The sequence below is a fragment of the Dendropsophus ebraccatus genome, chromosome 12 (genome assembly GCF_027789765.1).
Source record: "Dendropsophus ebraccatus isolate aDenEbr1 chromosome 12, aDenEbr1.pat, whole genome shotgun sequence".
Taxonomy (NCBI): Eukaryota; Metazoa; Chordata; class Amphibia; order Anura; family Hylidae; genus Dendropsophus; species Dendropsophus ebraccatus.
The window spans coordinates 14,589,526-14,613,568 of record NC_091465.1 but is presented as its reverse complement, the minus strand read 5'-3'; the positions used below and the strand labels follow the sequence as shown (position 1 = coordinate 14,613,568).

At 45.6% G+C, this 24,043-nt stretch overlaps 1 protein-coding gene and 1 long non-coding RNA gene across 5 annotated transcripts in view; one reads left to right on the top strand and one right to left on the bottom strand.

Moving 5' to 3' along the window:
• ADAMTS15 (ADAM metallopeptidase with thrombospondin type 1 motif 15) overlaps nt 1-24,043 on the top strand; it is a 44,904-nt gene that overhangs the window by 13,041 nt on the left and 7,820 nt on the right. The window contains exons 2-4 of the mRNA XM_069948547.1: nt 13,172-13,304; nt 18,603-18,770; nt 21,224-21,507. Of these exons, the coding sequence (XP_069804648.1) occupies nt 13,172-13,304; nt 18,603-18,770; nt 21,224-21,507 (585 nt within the window). The remainder of the gene's footprint in view (nt 1-13,171; nt 13,305-18,602; nt 18,771-21,223; nt 21,508-24,043) is intronic.
• Nucleotides 4,224-23,801, bottom strand: LOC138769849 (uncharacterized). Of its 4 annotated transcripts, none has more exons than XR_011359327.1 (4): nt 23,622-23,801; nt 9,983-10,063; nt 7,530-7,650; nt 4,224-4,879 (listed from the first exon to the last, which is right to left on the bottom strand). It is a non-coding gene; the product is annotated as an uncharacterized lncRNA (long non-coding RNA). The 4 variants fall into 4 exon arrangements; XR_011359330.1 differs by lacking the exon at nt 23,622-23,801 and adding an exon at nt 21,620-21,946; XR_011359328.1 differs by lacking the exon at nt 23,622-23,801 and adding an exon at nt 12,056-12,100.

Genomic DNA, 24,043 nt, shown 5'->3' with positions numbered 1-24,043 from the left:
ATTCTGTATATATGGACAGTGCACAGTACTACTTCTCCTGTCCTGTATGCTGGGTGTAATCCTCAGTATCTGCCATTATTCTGTATATATGGACAGTGCACAGTACCACTTCTCCTGTCCTGTATGCTGTATGTAATCCTCAGTATCTGCCATTATTCGGTGTATATATAGACACTGTACAGTACCACTTCTCCTGTCCTGTATACTGGGTGTAATCCTCAGTATCTGCTCTTATTCTGTATATGTGGACATTGCACAGTACTTTATTTTTAATTCTATATGTGACAGAGACAAATGCATTATCCCGGGGAGGGATGATGCATCTGTCTCTGGTTCCGGCCCTTGTGGCCCCTGGTATTCGGCAGCTGGTGCAGGTGCCGGTTGGGGTCTGTGCAGAGATTACCAGGCATCAGGCCCTGACAGCTGTGTTCCGGAGCCTCATCGCTGTCCCTTCTCTCCGTACAATGAGCATTAGCTAGAGACTTTTCTGCGGCTTTTGGGAAAGAAAACAAATGATCGTGTTCTCCAAATAGCTGCAGGCGGCGGGATCACCGCGAATCAGGAATGTCAGGAATCTGCGCAAGAGGAGGATGAGCCTGCGCCCTGACAGCAAGGTGCCAAGGCCGGTGTCACCATCCGCCACCATCAAATCCATCTGGTAGTGACTGGTCATCGTCACAGTGTCCTTGCCCCATAATATGTGACATCTTCCTCCATTATAGCTTCTCCACACTCCTGCACTACAACCCTCGCTGGTTGGGAAGTGATGCATAGGAGTCTGGGCGACAGATCTGTTGTCACCCTATCCACATTTGATGGATAGGATCTCTTGCTGTCACCATCCGGTCACAGTCACTGCATCTAATAAACCTGACGCCAGCAGTTGTCTGCACCGGCAGTAGTCAGGCCCCCTGATGCCCACCGTCTCTTCATCTTGCTGCTAGCGGTGCTCTTGTCTTGTCATATAGCTTATAGCTCAGAGGTGGCAGCTCAGACATCAGAGAACAATGTGCACTGGAGGAGAAGGTCGGATACCAGACCCCACTACTAATCACTTGTCCTTGTCTAATGAATACCTGTAGCTGTGTTCCCCAACCTGTGGCTCTTCAGCTGTTGCAAAATATCACCCGGCATGTTGAGAGGTAAAGTTTTGTAACAGCTGGAGAGCTACAGGTTAAGCAACCCCGACCTATAGGCTCTGAGTCGTTCATGGGGACTTTGGCTGCCAGGTTGTAGCTAAACACACTAAAGGCCCTATTCCACGGGTCGTTTAGAGGAGCAATATCGTTCGTATTCGGCCGATAACGGCCGCTACGAACGATATTCGTCCCGTGGAATAGAGTGCAACGATCAGCCGACATCGTTCATGTCGGCTGATCGTTGCACTCGCTTGTTTTTCAACATGTTGAAAAACAAGCGACTGATATAGCAGCGATCTGCTGCCGTCGCTCCGCTGAATAGGACCGTCGGCAGCAGACGCTGCTATATCCTATGGGCTGCCCGGACGATCAGCGATCCCCCGGGCAGCCCCTCAGCAGCTCCCCGCCGCCCCTCCCGCACTCACCCGCTCGCTGACGCCGCGTTGAATAGCGGCGGCAGTGAGCGGTGAACGAGGAGCAAACGAGCGCTAATAGCGCTCGTTTGCTCCTCCAAACGACTCGTGGAATAGGGGCATTAGGGCCCTATTCCACCGTATGATTATCGTTTGCATAATCGTTAACGATTAACGATCGCAAACGACCGCTATTGTGAAAGACCTGAAAACGTTCACTCATTTCCATGGAACGATAATCGTTACTTATGATCGTAATTGCGATCGTTTTTCTTCGCCACTTATTCGCTATTGCGTTCGTATCTATTGCGAACGACTGAACGCAGTCTTATGGCCCTATTCCACGGAACGATTATCGTTCGTTTTCGGACGATATCGACCGCTACGGACGATAATCGTTCCGTGGAATAGAGTGCAACGATCAGCCGACATCGTTCATGTCGGCTGATCGTTGCAGTCGCTTGTTTTTCAACATGTTGAAAAACAAGCGACTGATATAGCAGCGATCTGCTGCCGTCGCTCCGTTGAATAGGAGCATCGGCAGCAGACGCTGCTATATCCTATGGGCTGCCCGGACGATCAGCGATCCTCCGAGCAGCCCCCCCGCAGCTCCCCGCCGCCCCTCCCGCACTCACCCGCTCGCTGCAGCCGCGTTGAATAGCGGCGGCAGCGAGCGGCGAACGAGGAGCAAACGAGCGCTAATAGCGCTCGTTTGCTCCTCTAAAACGACCCGTGGAATAGGGCCATTATTCACTGCAAACGATTTGCGAACGTTTTGCGAACGAGCAACGCTAAAAATAGGTCCAGGTCTTATAAAGCGATCAACGATTTCTCGTTCGGTCGTTAATCGTTAACTGCATTTCAACCGAACGATTATCGTTTAGATTCGAACGATTTAACGATAATCTGAACGATAATCATCCGGTGGAATAGGATGATAATCACAGTTATTGATAAACACAGTAAACATTCATAGGGCAGGGAGAACAAGTAAACCTCTTTGGAGTTCCCTGGATTTCTGCATTACTTACTAATAAAATTCCATCTGTATGTATCTAAGTCACAGTCACACTTATGCTACGTTAACACGGAGCGACAATTCGCCCAATCGATCGTTTAATGATTTTGAAGCAACTATTTGGTTTTTAAAACGATCAGTGTTTAGACGAGTAAATCGTTAAAGAAAAATCGTTATTGCGATCGTTTTTAAGCCCATCTCTCACATAGGGTGAATCTTTGAAAGCCAGTTTACAGTAAGCGATCTGCGAATTTTTAGCGAACGTCGATTTGAGAACATGTTAAAAGATCAAATTGAACGATTTCTCGCTCGTGGCTTGATCGCTTGTTGTGTTTACACGGAACGATTATCGCTCAAATTTTATCGTTGTAGCGAAAATTCATACGATAATCGTTCTGTGTAAACGCAGCATTAGGCTATGTTCCTACAGTGTCTTTTTTAGGAGAAAAAACATCTGTTTTTTTAAAAGACGGACGTTAATAATGTTTATGATCGTTATTCACAGACATCATTATAAAGTAACAACCATTATTTTGCCTTAAAAGACATAGTTAGAACATAGTCTTATAGATAAACACAATGGGGCCGATTTACTAATGTGTTTCTGGTGGTAAAATGATGGGGTTTTGTCCATTTTCCCTGTCGGTTTAGTATTCCAACATATTTAATATTAGTTGTGGAAACAAACAGGAAAAGTACAGCTGTAAACATCCACAGGGCAGGGAGAGCAAGTAAACACATCCACAGGGCAGGGAGAGCAAGTAAACCCCTTTGGAGTTCCCTGGATTTCTACTTTGATTACTAATAAAATTGGGGTTACCGCATCCTTACTAAAGGTGTGCAACAAAAATTTTCAAAAAACCCAACAAACATGTCCATTTTGTCCAGAAACGCGTTGTGTCATGGGCATGTCCTTTAAAACCCACCACGACCGACAAATTTATTAAGCAAATCGTTATTTTTTGTCAGATTTTCTATTCTAAAAATCACCTGCTTCTGGTGTAGTGGGGTGGTCGGATTTAAGTTTTTTCCTGTGTAAAAAAGGACACATTTACTAAGGCCAATGGGGCACATTAGTGCATTTCACGAAAAAAACAAACAAAAAAAAAAAACAACACAACCAACAGCATAACGGCCCAGAAATGACTGATTGTTCGTAAATGAGGCCCAGGTTAACCAACCTGATAACACACATACAGCTCATTCCTTTTGATGAGTAAACATCCACAGTGCAGGGAGAACACATGGGCCCTTTGAAATTTTCTGCATTGATTAGTAATATAATATAATCAAGAGTGTGGACAAACACAGTGTAACTGAATTGATAACACCGACACTTGTACTGTTCATTCCTGTTACTGAGCACAGTGTAGGGAGAAAAAGTAAGTGAACCCTTTAAATTTCCCTCACTTTCTGCATTGATGACTAATAAAAAGTGGCCTGATCACATTGTTGTGGCATATTTATTGGTTGTTTCATACAGGCTAGGCTTTTTCGAGCTATTTATAGGTGTTTTTATGTGTTTACATGGAAAAAATGAACCAAAGGAAGCTGAAAGAAGTGCATAAAAGTGTAAAAAAAAGTTTCCATGTGAAATGACATATTTTGTCACTTTAACTAAACTAGTCACACACAGACAGTTGTACTGTTCACGTCTTTTATTAAGCACAGGTTGGGCTCATACAATAGGCATCTGTGGGGGGGCTGGTATCCCTATATACAAGACTATGGAGGGTTTAGTATTGTGCAGAGGAGGGTGACACATAATGGCGCTGTCTGTGCTGCGATTTTACGAGCGGATTCTTATAATTAGTCGTTGATGACTACTTGCACCAGGGGGTTGGGCAGAGTGGTTTGTGATGGGATTTGATGCTTGATCTCATTCCAGTCATTCTGTCCTATAAATCCCAGAACCCGCTGTTAGACCTCATCAGGGTCAGTGGACCAGGGCGGGTATTGGGCATCCAGCCATAGTCCTGTCATCATGGACAGAGCCCCTCTGTGATGGCTGCTCTGCTACGGGCAATGGGCTCCTGCAAATTGGATGTTTGGGTTTCTTATAGTTACAATAGGATTTGTCTCTTTCATTTCTTCACATCAAAGATCAGCGCTGAGTGTTGTGTCCAAGGGTCAGTCTGATGCTGAGAAGAAGGGGTCAGGAAGCGGGCGGTGCATTACAGCCGAGCACGCTCACAAGGCGGGGAGATTAAGTCTCTGGATAGTTCTGTCTGTACGCAATAATAATCGGGAATCGGGAAAGAACATAGAACTTTGTTCATCCTGGGCTTTCTGATTCACAAATGCCAGAGCTACAGTGAAGGAGGGAGAGTGCAGGGTTAATATTAAAGGGGTACTCTAGCAAAATTGTATTTATTTCAAATCAAATGGCATAAGAAAGTTATATAGATTTATAATTTACTTCTGTTTAAAAACCTCATGTCTTCCAGTATTTATCAGCTGCTGTATGTCCTGCAGGAAGTGGTGTATTCTTTCCACTCTGACACAGTGCTCTCTGCTGCCATCTCTGTCCATGTCAGAAACTGCCCAGAGCAGAAGAGGTTTTCTATGAGGATTTACTACTGCTCTGCACAGTTCCTGACATGGACAGAGGTGGCAGCAGAGAGCAGTGTGTCAGACTGGAAATAATACACCAATTCCTGCAGCAGGACATACAGCAGGTGATAAGTACTGGAAAACTATAGATTTTTAAAACAAAGTAAATTACAATCTATATAACTTAGAGGCTTTCCTAAGCTCTTAAAATGACTCTAACACCTCCTCACCCCTCTCATCCGTATCCGTGTCTCATTGACAGTCAGGGCTTCCAGGTGAGTGTCAGTCAACCAAGGACAGGGCTGGGTAGGTTGACTTTTGTTTAAAGTCTATAAAAGCCTTTAGGGCATCTTAGTCTGGATCCAGTGTTATCGGGGAAGGTGTACATAGAGAAAGCAGTATCCCATGGCAAAAATGCAAATGGGGTCCCCTTCTGGGTGCATGTTCACACCCACCCTGTACTGGAGTTGTCAGGTGTCAGGGCAGCCGCTCACCTCATCGTACATTGATCCTGCTGTACACGGCTGCTGACCCCAGATCCTTGAAGCGGCGTTCTGCCGTGTAGCGTGACAACACAATAACATAGGAGGAAATTCTATCGTATAATTGTGTATGTAATTGCTACAATGTAAAACATGCTTCCACAAACATCCCCGGAAAGCTGCAGAGCATCTCACTGTACGGGAAGGAACCACAGAGAGAAAGTGCTGACAGGTCTGGAGTGACAGCGCTCCATGCCTCAACCTGTCCACCTCCAGTCTTCCTGTCATCCTTCAAGGATACAAGAGCCCCTCAAGTCAATCAAGGGTCATGAGCAGGCCCCCCATCCTGCCACTCCTCCCGACAGTCCTGGAGACAATAGTACTTTAACCCTTCCTAGAGGTGCTATACAGAATAAGAAGACCCTGCAGAGGCCTCCTCCTTCTATATACTGTGCATCGTGCATGTCCAACATGACCAGGACAAGGACCGGAGAGCAGCCACCCACCATGCCCGACCTGACTGAGATCCTGCAGACCCTCGTATGTATGAATCAGCCAGTAAATATAGAAGCGGAAGGGTTTGTTTCTATACTAAGGCGATGCCTATGCAAACAGCTTGATGTGGTGAGACCTCCCCGGACAGAGCTCCTTCCCGGCTCCCTGTGGTCAGCGAGTGGACAGCTGTCTTCATGCCTTAAAGGGGTATTCCCACACATATGGGGGTTTCCACTTAATTCAGTTGTTTCCGAAGCATCACTAATCCTTACATGATGTCAGAATTGCCCCAGAGTGCTATTCACATTAATGGATCTGTGTTGCCATTCTCTACACTAGGTCAGGATTTGCACTGGAGAGACCACAGTCCCTTCATTATTGGCATTGGTGGGGGTCAAAGTAGTTGCATTGCCCCAAAGAATTCCTGAATGACATACCAGCCATTGATCCCCCCCCAACCCTTTTACGTCACAGTCATTCACCCCCCTCTACTCTGGTAATGTGTACGATGGCGTCTCAGAATGGCTCCAACCTCGTTACGTCTCAGTAATTCACCCCCTTCTACTCTGGTAATGTGTATGATAGCGTCTCAGAATGGCCCCAACCCAGTTACGTGTCAGTCAGTAGACCCCACTTTCTTTTACATTTGGCTGTGACTGTAGCCTCGTCCATTCTCTGTGAAGACCCAACAGCTATGGACGTCCCCTGTTTTCCGTACTACTCCCAATATCCCATCCACGTGCTTGTGGTTTAGCACCATGAGCTGAAATCCCATTTAATCATTCCTGACATCCCAGAAACTCAACTATGTGTGAAGGACATAACGTAATGGGAAGAGATGAGTGAACTGTCCATATATATCGTACAGACCCCATCAGCTGCTTTTCACCCAGAGGCCACCATAGCCTCATCTTCTCCTATTGTGGATGTAAAGAGAGGTGGTTCTGTGCTTATAAACGGTGGACTCACGGGTTACGTATTCTCAGTTCCCTGCGGGTGTCGCATCAGACGCCAGAGCTGCTTCTACGGCAGGTCCACCTGTGATCTCACCCCTTTATGTCTTAGACCCACATACCCGGGAACCAGATTTGTCCGATTATTGCACTGTGTAATAGAGAGAACGATTAGCCGATCAATCGATGATCAGCTGATCGCTTCTTTAGGGCCAAACCTAAAATATGATCATGCATCGCTATTCGTAATAGCTACTTTTAATAGCTACATGTAATAGCGATGCATGGCTGCTGGTTAGATAAACTGTTCATGCATTAACCCTCTCCATGCTCCTGGTCTCCTCCTTCCTTCTGGTCTCTTCCCGGCATCGCTGCAGCTTCTCTGAGCTGACAGGTCATTCAGCCAATCACTGGCCGCTACTGCTGCAGCAAATAACTGGCTTAGCGGTCTGTCAAGAAGAAACTTTTGTACTCACAAAATAACTCTGCAGATCTGTCACATTATACCACAAGGGACACATTCAGAAGCAAGATTACTGTCTCGGACTGGAGGCTTAAAAAGCAATGCCAGGGGACCCTTGAGCAAATTTTCCAACCCTGTAAAAAAAAGGTTGTAGAATGTAGAACTTATCCTTGCAGTGTGGACTGGAGTAGTGACTTGCTTGTAGCAGTTTCAAGGCCTTGGAGTGGCTTATTTGCTTATCTATTCCTGTCCACTGTTACTGAGAAATGTTACAGCTGAATAGATGACTAATAGCCCTATTTCACGGAACGATTATCGTTCATAGACTCGCTCCAACGACCGCTCATTAACGAGCACTTAACGATTTTTTTGAGCGAACGATAACACATAATACGTGAGGGAACGTGAACGATATCTGTAGTGTAACGATTTCTTTGCGGTCGTTACATCGTTACATGGTCGTTTAAAACGTGGGGAAATGTAGGTAGACATTTCAAGAACGACTGAGGTTTTTTATTCAATGAAAAGATTAGAGAATTATTGTTGAAAGACCGACGATTTTTTTTCGACATGTTGAAAAAAATAGTGAACAACTCAACAACGATTTCGCTGTTGTCGTTTGCTCGTTTACAGCTATTCCACAGAACGAATATCGTTAACGAGCGGTCGTTTGAACGATTTTATGAACGATAATCGTTCGAAAAAGTTCCGTGGAGTAGGGCCTTAAAGGGTCTGAGTTAGCAGACATGTGCTCTGGCCAAAAACTAGGTTCAGACTGCTTTAGACTAGTTTTACATCCACTCCTATTCTAGGTTAATAGGAGCTGGATTAGCCACTGCATTCATAAGTTGAGGGACATTATGTGACCAAAGCATCTTACTTCCATACATGGGACACTAGGTTTGGTAAAGGCACAGGAGAAACGTTGACACTTGCACTGACGATATACTTCAGCATATGCTGTTAAACAGTATACTGTATAGCAGTGTGAAAACTAAATTATCAAGTAAAAAGTATATACTAAACTATACACAAACACACAACAACCATACTACAACCTAGTATGTAAAACAACAGGACGCTGCACAATGCCCTATGTGACCTGACGTTATGATGATGTTGTTCATCCCTATCCAATAAAACATTCCGATTCTGGAAAAATCGATCTCTCTGAAATGAACCTGTCACTATGTGATGACCTCATTTACAGGCAGCTGATCGTGTCCTTTTGGGATCATTATTTTGCTGCTTTCCCCTTCCAGATGGTAAATCACATTTGTTTCTCCACCTATAACCGAGTCCTGCACCTTCCACAAAGCTGCCGGAAATAGGACACGAGAAGGAGATCAGAAAGTTATTATCCCCATGTGCTGAGCATTATAACACTATACTGCAGGAAAATAGGATTATGCCCATCATAGACCTGTAAATATGATGTCACAGCTGAGAATTTCTCATACAGGATGTAACTCAGGATCAGTACAGAATCAGTAATGTAATGTATGTATGTACACAGTGACCCCTTCAGCAGTGCAGTGAGTGCAGCTCTGGAGTATAATACAGGATGTAACTTAGGATCAGTACAGAATCAGTAATGTAATGTACTGTATGTACACAGTGACCCCACCAGCAGAATAGTGAGTGCAGCTCTGGAGTATAATACAGGATCAGTAATGTAATGTATGTACACAGTGACCCCACCAGCAGAATAGTGAGTGCAGCACTGGAGTTATAATACAGGATGTAACTCAGGATCAGTACAGGATAAATAATGTAATGTAATATACACAGTGACCCCACCAGCAGAATAGTGAGTGCAGCTCTGGAGTATAATACAGGATGTAACTCAGGATCAGTACAGGATAAGTAATATAATGTATGTACACAGTGACCCCACCAGCAGAATAGTGAGTGCAGCTCTGGAGTATAATACAGGATGTAACTCAGGATCATTACAGGATAAGTAATATAATGTATGTACACAGTGACCCCACCAGCAGGATAGATACATGAATAATTTGCTCTTTGGAGATATGATTGACTGTGCTGAAAAATTCGTTCTCTGTAGCAGAACAGCCTCTGGTGTTAATTCTTTAGTCTTAAGAATAATTGTCTCCTTAAGAAACAACGGCCTCCAGCTGATACAAGTGGATTAGTCGGCCATGTTCTGTCCTGTTTACATGGAGGGGGTGGGGGGTGCTAGGACTTGCTGCCATGAGGAATGTGTTACCTGCAGAGGGTGGGGGGTGTGGTAGGACAGGTCGGGGAGGTCAGCCAGAGGACAGCAATAGGTAGAGAAGGTGGAGAGAACCCAGGTAGATTACACCGCCAGGGGCATCCACCCAGGGGAAGAGAACTAGGAAGTGATATCATAGGAGGCATCAGACAGGAACTAAAGCAGTGTGAAATACACAGAAACAACACAACACTTACAGGATCAACACTGGGGAAAGCCTCATTACTTACCTGGTGCTGAGTTATTCCATGCCTTACACTACGATCACATTCAGTGCTGCACTATTACACTATACGAGACCGTATTCACCACTACAAACACAGAAAACAAAAATATAATGAACAATCCAAACCATAATAGCTAACAGCTGGAATAAGATTTAAAGTGACTCTGTACTCACAATCTGTACCCCCCAAACCGCTTGTACCTTCGGATAGCTGCTTTTAATCCAAGCTCTGTCCTGGGGTCCGTTCGGCAGGTGATGCAGTTATTGTCCTAAAAAACAACTTTTAAACTTGCAGCCCTATGTCAAACTGGCGTGGCCTAGATTGTGTATGCACTAGGCTGGCACCACCCCTCTGTCCCTCCTCCCCGCTCTCCTCATCATTAGGAATGCTCCAGGGATATTTTTAGCTGTGTGAATACTGCACATGGGCTGGATTGTTAAGGCACCTGAGCAATGTTCAGACAGGAGAAAATGTTCCAGTGGCATTACTTATGATGAAGAGGGTGGGGAGGAGGGACGGAGATGTGGTGCAAGGTTAGGGCATGGATACTCTAGACCACGGCAGTTTGACATAGGGCTGCAAGTTTAAAAGTTGTTTTTTAGGACAATAACTGCATCACCTGCTGAACGGACCCCAGGACAGATCCTGGATTAAAAGCAGCAATCCGAAGGTACAAGCGGTTTGGGAGGGGGTAATATGGTGGGTACAGAGTTGCTTTAAAGGGGTTATCTAGTGCTACAAAAACATGGCCACTTTCTTTCAGAGACAACGTGACTCTTGTCTCCAGTTCAGGTGTGGTTTGCAATTAAGGTCCATTCACTTCAATGGAACTCAGCAGCAAAACCCCGCCCAAGCTGGAGACAAGAGTGGGGCTGTCTCTGGAAGAAAGTGGCCATGTTTTCTTAGCGCTAGATAACCTTTTTAAAGAGAAACCACCATAGCTACCATCCTATCCTGTTAAATCTAGAACCCATAACTTGTAATATTAGATTATTCAAGGAAAGCATCCAGGTCTCCCTTAAACTTCTTTATGACATAGTGGGGGAGATTTATCAAACATGGTGTAAAGAGAAACTGGCTCAGTTGCCCCTAACAACCAATCAGATTCCACCTTTCATTTTCCAAAGAGTCTGTGAGGAATGAAAGATGGAATCTGATTGGTTGCTAGGGGCAACTGAGCCAGTCTCACTTTACCCCATGTTTGATAAATCTCCCCCAGTATGTAGAGAGTGAGAGTACCTGACTAACCACAGCAGTCATTTCTAATTTTTCTTGTTTCTTTATGACTTAAACATAACTCAACATAATAACATAATACAACAATTGCTCTACCCCATAGTATCATGTTATTCCATGTTTGGTGACCTCTAGGCCCTTCCTACCTACTACTGGCCAGAAAAACATACCTAATAGCTAAAGTGGCATGCACCATCCCTCCGCCTGGTCCCTCTCACTACCTACTCTGTCCCTAACCAGAATTGGGGTACATCACCCAGCATGCTCAGTATGTAGGACATGGGTCTCCAAACTGTGGCCCTCCAGCTGTTGCACAACTACAATTCCCATCATGCCCAGACAGCCAAAGCTTTGGATTTGGCTGTCCAGGCATGATGGGAAATGTAGTATTGCAACAGCTGGAGGGCCGCAGTTTGGAGACCCATGATGTAGGGCATGTCATAAGAAGAACTTCTCCACAAAAGAGACGCCCTACTGCACCCAGTCTGTCATACTCAAAGACTTGATGTTCCCGAGGTCACCAGTGATGTTCCCACAGACCTCTATCTTAGAGACGACTTTCCACTGTGTAGATAGGCACTAAGCTGATTAAAAATAGTCTGTCTTATATCCTGGTATCACCTTGTTTTAGGAGGGCAGCACTTTCTATTGATCCAGGTGGTCCGCACTTACTAATAATCTAAGTCAAGACTCCAGTTCCCATCATGCCTGGACAGCTAAAACTTTGGCTGTCCAGGCATGATGGGAATTGTAGTTTTGCAACAGCTGGAGGGCCGAAGATTCCCCATCCCTCATCTAGGTGGTCAGCACTTACTATTGGTCCAGGTGGTCAGCACTTACCATTGGTCCAGGTGGTCAGCACTTACTAATAATCCAGGTGCTCACCATTTTCTATTGGACTGGGCGGTCAGCACTTACTATTTGTCTGGTTTGTCACTATTTGATGTTGCGTCCTGATTGGTTGTTGATTCCAGCTTTTTGTTTGAGGGGGAGAAGGGTTCATAATGACTGTTGTCTTCCCCTCCCCCACTTTATAGACTTATAATGGGCCCCCGTAGGCTCAGACATGTTCTCCGAAAAATTCCGTTTTCAGAACTGGCCCCCAGCCACAAATAACAGAGATTCTGCCAAGGAACAGAGGAATTCACACAATGAACCTGGCAGAAATCAGATTGCTTTGCTCCGTAATGTCCACTGCCCCAGACGACACCAGTCTGCTTTATTACATAGGAAGAAACACCATGACAAGATGTACATGTATGTAACACGCCCACAGAGATCAGTCACAAGTAGAGATTCGCTAGGTTCATGAATTTTCGGCATAAAATTGGCAAGCTTGTGTGAACTGAACCGTAACAAATCACACTAAAACAGATGAACTATTGTTTAGCTATTTCACTGCAGTTTTGGTGTAATACTTACCTGTCTATGCACCCCCGGTGTCTTCCTCTGTGTCTTTGTGTCTTCAGCCGCCCCCAGCCCACTCAGCCAATTATTGAGATGGAATAACACCGTGGCCAGTGATTGGCTCAGTGGGATTTCACTCTCCAGACAAGAGGGACAGCCTTGAGGCGGCTGAAGACACCAGAAACACTGAAAAGGACACTGGGACAGGTGAGTATTGCCCCAAAACTGCACTACAACTTTTTTTGAACTTTGCTCATCTCAAGTCACAAGGTCAGGTGATATACAGTGATGCATAAGAAGGTCACATGATGTATGTGTAACACACCTGCAGAGGTCAGTGTTGTGTGTGAGGGTGACATAATGCTTGGCGGTGGTTCCATGGAACACATTTGCAGAGGTCATAGATTGAAGTGTGATATAAGTAAGGTGATGATGATGGTGTGTGAGAGTGCAAAGTAAAAATAGTAGACAGCAGACGTGTTGTTGTTCTCTGGTATCAGCCTCTAAAGAACTCAGCAGCATCTCCCCCTCCCCTCTCTCTTTTTTCAGGACCTATGCGGCGCCTCCACCTGCGACACTCTGGGGATGGCGGATGTTGGCACCATGTGTGATCCGAAACGCAGCTGCTCCGTGATTGAGGACGACGGCCTCCCCTCAGCCTTTACTACAGCGCATGAGCTGGGTGAGTTTCCAGATACTAGGTGCCATGTATGGGGAGTGCGTGAACCTCAATAATAACATTTTCCGTGAATTATCTGCATTATTATCTGCATCCAGAGGCTACATAATATAGGGAGGTAAGTGCTCGGCGCCCCATGGAGAGATGGATACCGTGGGATGAAGTAACCCTGCAGCCATTGACATGAATGGATACTGGGGATTATGCAATGATCTGCAGCCCGTGGCTCTCCAGCTGTTGGGAAACTACAATTTCCAGCATAATCGGACAGCTTGGGCATGATGGGAGTTGTAGTTTCACAACAGCTGGAGATCCAAACATATATGGGAGCGTATGAACAGGGCTCATCTCCATCTCAAGTAGATAAGAAAATCCCGGCACTCACCTATTGAGGTTATGCTTGTTTATTTATGTGCAAAACATAGTAAAGTACAGGAGGACGCGTTTCAGCATATAGCCTTCATGTTTTGCACATAAATAAACAAGCATAACTTTAATAGGTGAGTGCCGGGGTTTTCTTATCTACTACGTCTGGGACGCCATCCCGCCATGAGCACCACCACCACAGAAGTACCGTCTCCTTTACAATACAACATCTCCATCTCAAGGCGCCGCTGTGGGCTATGGCTTCTATCCAGTATCTAGAAATATCTCAGTATGGCGGAAACCACTGTCAGGCAAGTGGCACTTTTGTGTTAGCCAAAGCCGTCTGACCCCCAGGCCGAGGTGAAGAAGCACATCCTATTCATCACACCCATGTACAGAGAATAATGTAACCTGCACAGACCTACAGTAATACTCACAGCTGATGATTTGTTACAATTGCATCCAGTCTAGTATGACTGATACATTGTGATCAAAGGACAGGAGAGATCTGTCGTCTGGACTGATACATTGTAACAAGCCCTCAGCTGTGAGATGTATTCTTTCTGTATTGGGGAGAGAGAATGAGTTACACAGTGACCTCCATAAGGTAACAGGGGGGATGTCAGGATGGATCAGGCTGGATGCAGCCTGGTGGTTCTGTTTGTGCTCCATCAACAACGCTTCTATGATGATTTCCAGATTTACACCCCCCCCGCCCAGTTAGGGTCACATGACTTGGAAAAATGAGCTGTGAATCCGCAGCAGAAAGTCCAAGGATAGCCTCACCGAGTACTTGGATGCAGCTTAGACCCATTCAACAGGTTTAATCCCCTTCCTGGATTTCTATACACACATAATAAGTAACATATCACTTATTCCCAGGATTTCAAATATCGCGCCAAAAAGTCCACGTGTGCATATTCCTATAAAAACATTGCATGTGGTTGTCATGTAGTAAGCACCAAGTCATGCTGTATCCCCTAATCCTAACATATCAGACCAGTCATATCATCTGCTTTCAGCCGCTACTTACCATGCTCCTCTCATAAGATGTTCTGCAGCAGCTGACATGATTCTTTGGATCTTTTCCCCTTTTTTCCCCTGATGGGCGAGGTTCCTGTTCTTTCCAGTAAATGTTACAGTTCGGGAGGATGCGTCATCTAATGTTTATACACCAGCACTCAGTCCAAAATGTAGAACAGGGTCAGAGATTAGTCTCGGTCTGGACTGATCCATAGATTTGGCTTCAGACGCTATGACAGCAGTATGTGGGGAATGGTGCCTGAAATGGTGTATTCATAACCCAGTAGAACATTACCATTATCAGTGGTCCCATGTATTGTCCACCATGTGTCATGATGGGGGGTGGGGGAATGATGGACGGGCAACGCTCCTGATACCATTGTGTCATGGAGATTGCTGATAAATCATCGTCGTGAGAGATCTGCAAGGACCACTGGAGACAAATTGGGGTATCCACGTCCACATAAGGGGGCCTCTCCTACACAGTGACATAATGGGGGGTGAATACTTATGCATTGAGGTATGGAGCCTTTCTGCTGTAATCCACAGCCAGGGGTGTAGCAAGGATTCACGGGACCACATAGCAAAAACCTGTATGGGTCCCCATGTATCCCCCCACCCCTACACATACTCACCTTGCCCTCCGCAGTCTCCTGGCGTTCCTTCTTTCTCCCAGCTCTGAAGCATATGAGTGATGTCAATGGTGCACTGGGGAGCTCTTGTGGCTGCTGGTGTAATATTGCCCCCAGCCAATGGCTTCAGTCAGACGCTGCAGCGTTTAAGTGTGAATGTTCATCGCAAACGCTCACAGTTAAAGGGCCCCCTTAGTGCCTGGGCCCTGTAGGAGTGTTGTGGTCTGCCTTTATGGTAGCTACGTCACTGTCCACAATTTGCTTTAATTTGCAGACTGTGGAGTAAGCCAAGGTTTTCTGCCATGATCCGCAGCCTGTGGAGTGTGCAGAGCCTTCACATCATGATCAGCAGCCTGGGGAGATATTGGAGTCTTCCTGCGATAGAGTGAGCGGAGCCTTTATGACATAATCCACAGCTTGTGATGCCGCCTCATCACAGAAAGGAGCACATGGAAAATAGCAAATAACGCTGAGTCACAGCTCAAGGTTTGGTATTTTTACACAGCGGAGAATCTCTGTAACACCTAACAAATACAGAGACACCTCCATGTTTCCTCATCTGCAGCCATTGCGGCTTATTTTACTGCTCGGATCCTGATCCCCAGGAATTTACCCTTTATAAACACATCATTGAACTGTGTAAATCTGTCCTGAGAAGTTCAAGAGAATCTGTCACTGGACTCTCCATCACATATCTAATGTTCATTGCAGGGCAGATTTCAAACATGGTGGCCATGGTGGTGTATGAGGCCTGCCCACTGGGAGTATTTTGCCTGTCCTTATAGGATAGTTCTCACAGGGGCCTGTAGGTGCAGTGATGCTGCCCCCTGCCTCACAATGGTCTTAGAGAATGTCCAGTGCTCTGTGGTCATGCTGATTGCAGATTATGTGGTCCCGCCATGGGTCCATTCACACCCCTGATGCATGCTTCCTAGTTTACAATGCAACTAAAAAGAGTCCCAGCTGCTTAACTAGCAACAGCGCATCTCTATGAGCCCCCTACCCACAGTAAATCAGGGGGGAGTGAAGCACCAATAGACATTGCTAATAGTAATAACATCACAGTCATAATATGCAATGCCGAGAGGATACTAATATTATTATCACAGGCTTTAAAGGATTTCAGTTCTTTCATGCTTTATGGAGCTATTGATCATTCTTCATGAATTTTCAGCAATTTTTTAAAGTTAACATGAGCTGCGACTACTCCTGTGACATGATCTGTAGGGGGGTGGGGTCAGTTCTGGTTTTCATGTCCAATGTTTGCTACAGGTACTTTTTGCTACTTTGCTCCTTGTACTCAATGTATATACTGTAGCAGTTCTCCATATTACTTCAACCAATAGATACTTATAAATGGTTTATATTTATGTATAAGTCACTGATCATCGATAAATAATACTGATAATACCAATAGATGGTCTATAACAGGGAGCTATGTGGGTCCTCGCGTAAGCCAACGATAATTGATACAAATGATACCAAACACCTGGTAAGATACAGGATATCTGTCTGGTTGCCACATTTTGTTCTAGTATATACTTTTTTAATTGAAGTCACATTAGATACTTGGTTTTCCCAGTAAAAACTTTATTGTACCAGTAGACACATTATTGTCCCTGTAAAAAAAGAAAATATTGTACCATTAGATACTGTACATTATTGTCCCTGTAGATACTTTGTTGTCTCAGTTAAAACTTTATTGTACCAAAAGATACATTATTGTCATGGTAGATACTTTGTTGCCCCATTAAATACTTTGTTGTGCTGATTAAAACAGATTGGATTAAAGAAAACAAACAAAAAAAAACACTTTGTTGCCCCATTTGATACTCTGTTTTCCATGTTTATCCTTTGATGCCCCTGAAGATATTTTGTTGTTAATATTCTGTTGTACCTGTAGACACTTTGTTGCCCTAGTAGATACTTTATTGCCCCTGTGCATACTTTGTTGTCTTTGTAGATATTTTGTTGTCCCAGTTGATATTTTGTTGCCCCAGCAGATACTTTATTGCCCCTGTACATATTTTGTTGTGCCAGTTGATACTTTGTTGTCCCTTTAGATTTTTAGTTGTTCCAGTTGATTCATTGTTGTCCTTGTACATACTGTGTTGTCTCACTTGGTACTCCATTGTCCCTGTACATACTGTGTTGTCTCAGTTGGTACTCCATTGTCCCTGTACATACTGTGTTGTCTCAGTTGGTACTCCGTTGTCCCTGTACATACTGTGTTGTCTCAGTTGGTACTCCATTGTCCCTGTACATACTGTGTTGTCTCAGTTGGTACTCCATTGTCCCTGTACATACTGTGTTGTCTCAGTTGGTACTCCGTTGTCCCTGTACATACTGTGTTGTCTCAGTTGGTACTCCATTGTCCCTGTACATACTGTGTTGTCTCAGTTGGTACTCCATTGTCCCTGTACATACTGTGTTGTCTCAGTTGGTACTCCATTGTCCCTGTACATACTGTGTTGTCTCAGTTGGTACTCCGTTGTCCCTGTACATACTTTGTTGTCTTTGTAGACACTTTGTTGCCCCAGTTGATATTTTGCTGTCCCTGTACATACTTTGTTGCCCTAGCTGATCCTTTGTTGTCCCTGCTGATACTTTGTTGCTGCGGTAGATATGTTGTTGCCCCTGTGGATACTTTGTTGCGCTACTTTGGTGTCCCTGTAGATCTTTTGTTGCCCCAGTTGATACTCTGTTGTCCCTGTAGATACTTTGTTTCTCCTGTAGATACTTTGATGCCCCTGAAGATACTCTGTTGCCCCAGTAGATACTTTGCCAAATTATTGTGTTGAGGGAAGAGAGGTGTTTTGGCACTGATATTAGTTCTTCCATGCTACATGGGCCATGTTCGGGGTCTGATGTGGCTCAGTGATTGTCAGCTCTGAGGTCCAGAAGTGTAAATGCTGTCCTGTCTATGTTGAGTTTCCTCTGTGTTTTCGGACTGGTCCCCAGTACTGTGTGGAGGCTGAGTAGTCGCTCATTCTCTTGTCTTTCGCACACACTTTATTGTCCTAGATCTGCAGTATGGACTCATCACTCCCCAATAATGTACAGAATTCCACTGGTCTCCTAGAGATTCGCTCCCCTTCCCCTCCTCCACATCAAATGCTTTGCAGATGTTTGTACAATCTAAGGAATAAAATCACTGCGGGATGAGAGGAGTAAATCACAATTGCTCAATATCCCATCTTGTCAGATTTCCAGTGTCATAAATAAGGCTGCTGTAAAATCCTCCTGTCTCCTTCCCTGACTGCGCTCTCTCCTGCCATAGGTCACGTCTTCAACATGCCACATGACAACGTCAAGGCCTGCGAGGAGGTGTTCGGCAAGCTGAAGGAGAACCACATGATGTCGCCCACACTGATACAGATCGACCGCGCCAATCCATGGTCTGGGTGCAGTGCCGCCATTATCACCGATTTCCTGGACAACGGGCATGGTGAGGATCAGATTGCCACATAGATGAGATATCCAGTGCTGGAAAGGGGCCCAGGGCCTGGACCCATGATGTCACTAAACCACATGTGCACTCAGGGAAGAACCAATGGTCATGAGAGTCAAAGATTAAAAAAAAAAAAATTATGTGATCATATGTTATACTAGCAGTTCTATTACCGACCCCCACAGCCCTTCCAACATGCTATTACAAGGGGCCCCATAGCAAAAAAACTGTACTAGGTCCCATGAATCCTGTATGCCCCCCCCCCCCGCATACTCACCCAGCGTGGCACAGTTTCCCGGGCTGGGACTGCCCGTTCTGAGTGAGTATGTGTGTGGGCTCTTCTGGCTTGAGGTGCAAAGCTGCCTCTGGTCACAAGAGAAACTGGGGTGGGTGCTGGTGTGAGCGTCAGCTGCCAGTGGCATTCTATGAAGGCAGACCACACTTCGCCACGCCCCTGAACCCCCTTACTGCATTGGACCTATAGCAGTTGTGTGGTCTGCCTTCATGATGTTTGGGTAAAGTATAAAAAAAAAAGATTATACTTACCTGTTCAAGCTCCCCTTGTGTCCTGCTGCCTTGTTCCTGTGTTCTCCACTCCCCCCAGCCGCCTCTGGCACTTCTGAAGAGACAGGCCAATTAGCCAATCACTAGTCGCGGCATTGTCCCATCTCGGCCTTTGATTGGCTGTGTGGTCTGACACTTCAGAGATGGAAACAGAAGTCCCCGAAGCTGCTGCAGTGAGCGAGGAACACAGGAACAAGGCTGGAGGGCACTGGGGGGAGCCTGGACAGGTAAGTATATATCTTTATTATGTTTACAAAAGAGCAAGCATGGGCATCTCTAATGATATATATACAGCCCTGCTGTACCATAATCGAGCCGTGCCTGGAAAACATTGATACAGCCATAGGACTCGTTAGGGCTGCATCCAAATTCTTTAGCCTCCGCTAATCAAATGCTGCACGCTCTCGTTGTGCTCATCTCTAAAAATTATATATAGCAGTCCATGCAGTGTTGTCAGGCTGCAACCATCTATACAGATGTGTATACAGGACCTCATATATTCTGTGATGTATGATTGTATATATACCAGTCCAGGCATAGTTGTCAGGGTGTAGTCATGGAGGGGGGTCTGGCTGAGGCGTTAGGGTGCAGCATAGTAATAGTAGTATCTCTACAGCTGGCCAGTAGAGCAAACAGACAGCTGGGTCGGGTCTCTAATGGTTTCTCGCTGAGCGCTGCTGTCCCCTCGCTGGCTCCCCTCTCACGCCTCTTTAAACAGTTTACTCCTGGCATCCGGTTGCATTTGTAAACTTAACACGAGATTGGGATTTACCCGCTGACAGGAGGCGAATGGACACTGGGCGGGGGGGGGGGGGGGGGGGGTCTCTGTTTTATTGTAGGGGCCGCCAGCTTTCAAGGTGGTATTAGTAGATTATCTCTTCCACTTACCAATGGTAAATGCACACATTAGAAAAAAATGGTTGTATATACATACATACAATACATTCATACAATAATAGTCCAACACTGGTTCTAGATCATCTCTGTTCTGTATTGTCATATTATACACAGAAAAACACAAACACTAGTTTTAAATAATCTATGTTCTGTATTGCTGGCATATATATAATATGTCACATTATAAGTATAGAGTGGAGTGTAGAGTATAGCCAAGCAGCATGTGGAGTATAATGTATAGTAAGTGCATAAGAATGAAAAAAATCAACAGTTTGTAGATACAGGATGGAGCTGCAGTGTAGTATAACAGGCTAGAATAGAGAAGCAGGGCTGCTGTCAGAGGTCTGTGTGGTCACATGATCACAGTGGGGAAGGGCTGTGTGTTCAGCATGGACCAATCAGAAGGTGAGAATCACAGAGCTGTGCAGGAGGACAGTAACAGATACTTTAAATACAGCAGTGTGTATAGCTGAGTGTAAGGGCAGGCACATTATAGCAGCATTGTGTATAGCTGAGTGTAGGGACATTATAGCAGGAATGGAAAGTTTGGTTAACACAAGGGCTGGCAGAGACTGCAGGGGGCACAAAGTAGGAAGGAAGTGGATCTGCTATGATTTGGAAGGTGAGGGAGACTTCCTGGGTCGGAGTACAGGGCTGTAGACCCCGCTATGCAGACCATGCCCCTCCTCCACTCCCTCCTCCCACCCAGTACAGGGGGCTCTTAAACCAAAGCAATGCTCTTAAACCAAATCACAATTTTGAAAAACTGTAAGCTCTTCTTGCAAAATGCTCTCAATTCAAGTTACTCGTAAACCAAGGTACCACTGTATATAGAATAACAATCAAACACTAGTTCTATATCATCTCTGTTCTGCCTTGCTGGCTATATACATAGAATAACAGACGGATACTGGTTCAGGATAATTCCCTGTTCTGTAATGCAGGGTTATATCATCTATTACATTTTTCCCCTTTCTCCATCGGTTTAGGCGAGTGTCTCCTCGATGAGCCGGCAAAGCCAATATCATTGCCCGATGAGCTCCCAGGGGTCGGCTACAGCCTGAACCGACAGTGCGAGCTCGCCTTTGGTCTTGGGTCCAAACCGTGTCCTTATATGCAGTACTGCACCAAGCTGTGGTGTACGGGGAGAGCCCGGGGACAGCTCGTGTGCCAGACCAGACACTTCCCTTGGGCAGATGGCACCAGCTGTGGCGATGGGCGGTTCTGTCTGAACGGAGCTTGTGTGGAGCGACACAACACTAAGCGATACAAGGTGAGCTGCGACTTACACACACAAAACCTAAAATACCTTATAATAACGTATATCATAATAACCTTCTATACTGTATAATAAACTTTTATAATATACCTTATATATATAATACCTGTAATGTAACAAGAGGGTTTGTTGCATTACTGTAGGGGTTCTCCCTCGGCCAGGACTCTGTTACACTGTGTCAGATTAGAGCCATGAGCAGCGCGTTCTCGTATTGCGGTGCTGACGTTGATCGATAAGGTTGGATACAGAGCGGCAGCCCCCGTGCCAGCTTCTGCCATTTCTTGTGATATATTGTGAGAACGTCCTGCAGGGAGAGGAGCGTCCCCCCGTGTCTTGGCTGAGCACACCGTGGTAATCGCTGTCCGGAGACGCAGCTGTGTGCAGGGATCATCGCCCTCCGATACATGGGAACAACACGTTTATTGTATCCTATGAGCAGAGTCCAGCAGAGCCGAGTGGCGCGTTGCTGCAGTATAGCAGAGAGATAAGCGGCAGCTGATCCCAGGGTCACAAAGAAATAGATGGGTGAAAACCCTTGTTACCCCAGCTGACTCCAAGGACATCCGATGGTCGACATTAGACTGCATTAGACATTAGACTGTCCGGACTGCAGCTGACTGTATATATTGGTAGTTACTAAAGGTGGAGAAGGTGATCTGTGCGGTCGCATGCAACATTTATAATATGGGACAGGCAGGTTATCTGTATGTCAGATATGTCACATATAATGCACACGTATGACTCATGAGCGGCCCCACATCTGGTAGAGTTTTCGGTGAGGGTCATTAAGATGACGGATGGCGGTTGTGTAACACCATGACACTCATCCTCCCCATCCAGAACATCAGACGTGACCATGATGCAATACATGCGTGTCAGGGGGTACACATACTCACATACTTACCCCGGGATAGTGAGGTCATTCACACACTACAGATACCCCTGGAGATACACAGATGCCCCTATATACTGGATATACACAGCACAGATACCCCTGGAGATACAAACATGCCCATCTATACTGTATATACACAGCACAGATACGCCTGGAGATACACAGATGCCCCTATATACTGTATATACACAGCACAGATACCCCTGGAGATACACAGATGCCCCTATATACTGTATATACACAGCACAGATACCCCTGGAGATACAAACATGCCCATCTATACTGTATATACACAGCACAGATACGCCTGGAGATACACAGATGCCCCTATATACTGTATATACACAGCACAGATACGCCTGGAGATACACAGATGCCCCTATATACTGGATATACACAGCACAGATACCCCTGGAGATACACAGATGCCCCTATATACTGGATATACACAGCACAGATACCCCTGGAGATACAAACATGCCCATCTATACTGTATATACACAGCACAGATACGCCTGGAGATACACAGATGCCCCTATATACTGTATATACACAGCACAGATACCCCTGGAGATACAAACATGCCCCTCTATACTGTATATACACAGAACAGATACCCCTGGAGATACACAGATGCCTCTTTATATATACACCACAGTTATTCCTTAGTGATACACGGTACAGATACCCCTGGAGATACACGGTACAGATACCCCTGGAGATACACGGTACAGATACCCCTGGAGATACACGGTACAGATACCCCTGGAGATACACGTACAGATACTCCTGGAGATACACGGTACAGATACTCCTGGAGATACACTGTACAGATACCCCTGGAGATACACTGTACAGATACTCCTGGAGATACACTGTACAGATACCCCTGGAGATACATGGTACAGATATCCCTGGAGATACACGGTACAGATACCCCTGGAGATACATGGTACAGATATCCCTGGAGATACACGGTACAGATACCCCTGGAGATACACGGTACAGATACTCCTGGAGATACACGGTACAGATACTCCTGGAGATACACAGTATATCACATACCCCTGGAGATGCACAGTATATCACATACCCCTGGAGATGCACAGTATATCACATACCCCTGGACCCAGGAGACACATAGCACATTTACCCCAGCAGACACCCTCTACATAGGGGGTTCATAGGGTAACATTATAGACTCCCGACATACTGTGGAGGTACTGGGGTGGTCCCTCCTTGTACAGAGGCTTCAGAGGGACATGTGTCTCCTGTGTGGATTCTCCTGGCGCGGCTCTGTCCTTCAGGTTATAAGGCGTTGGATTCCTGTATAGATTCTGCGTTCTTTTCCTGATATGGTCTGGTACAGAGAGTCCTGTGTACAGGCAGAGCCCAGGTATTACCACATCTCAGATCATCACGTTCTGTTCTTTGGCGTCCTGAGACACATACCTGAGCCCGATCCCAGGGGCCCGTCCCCTCGGCACCCTGTGCTTTGTATGTAATTGTGATATATTCCCAGCATCACTCACTAATCCTGCTATAAGGCGGATGACGCTAGCTCAGTACCATACAATACTTACCTAGGGCGCAGTGTAGGATGTGTGCATAGTTCTGTACGCATTGTATACAGAT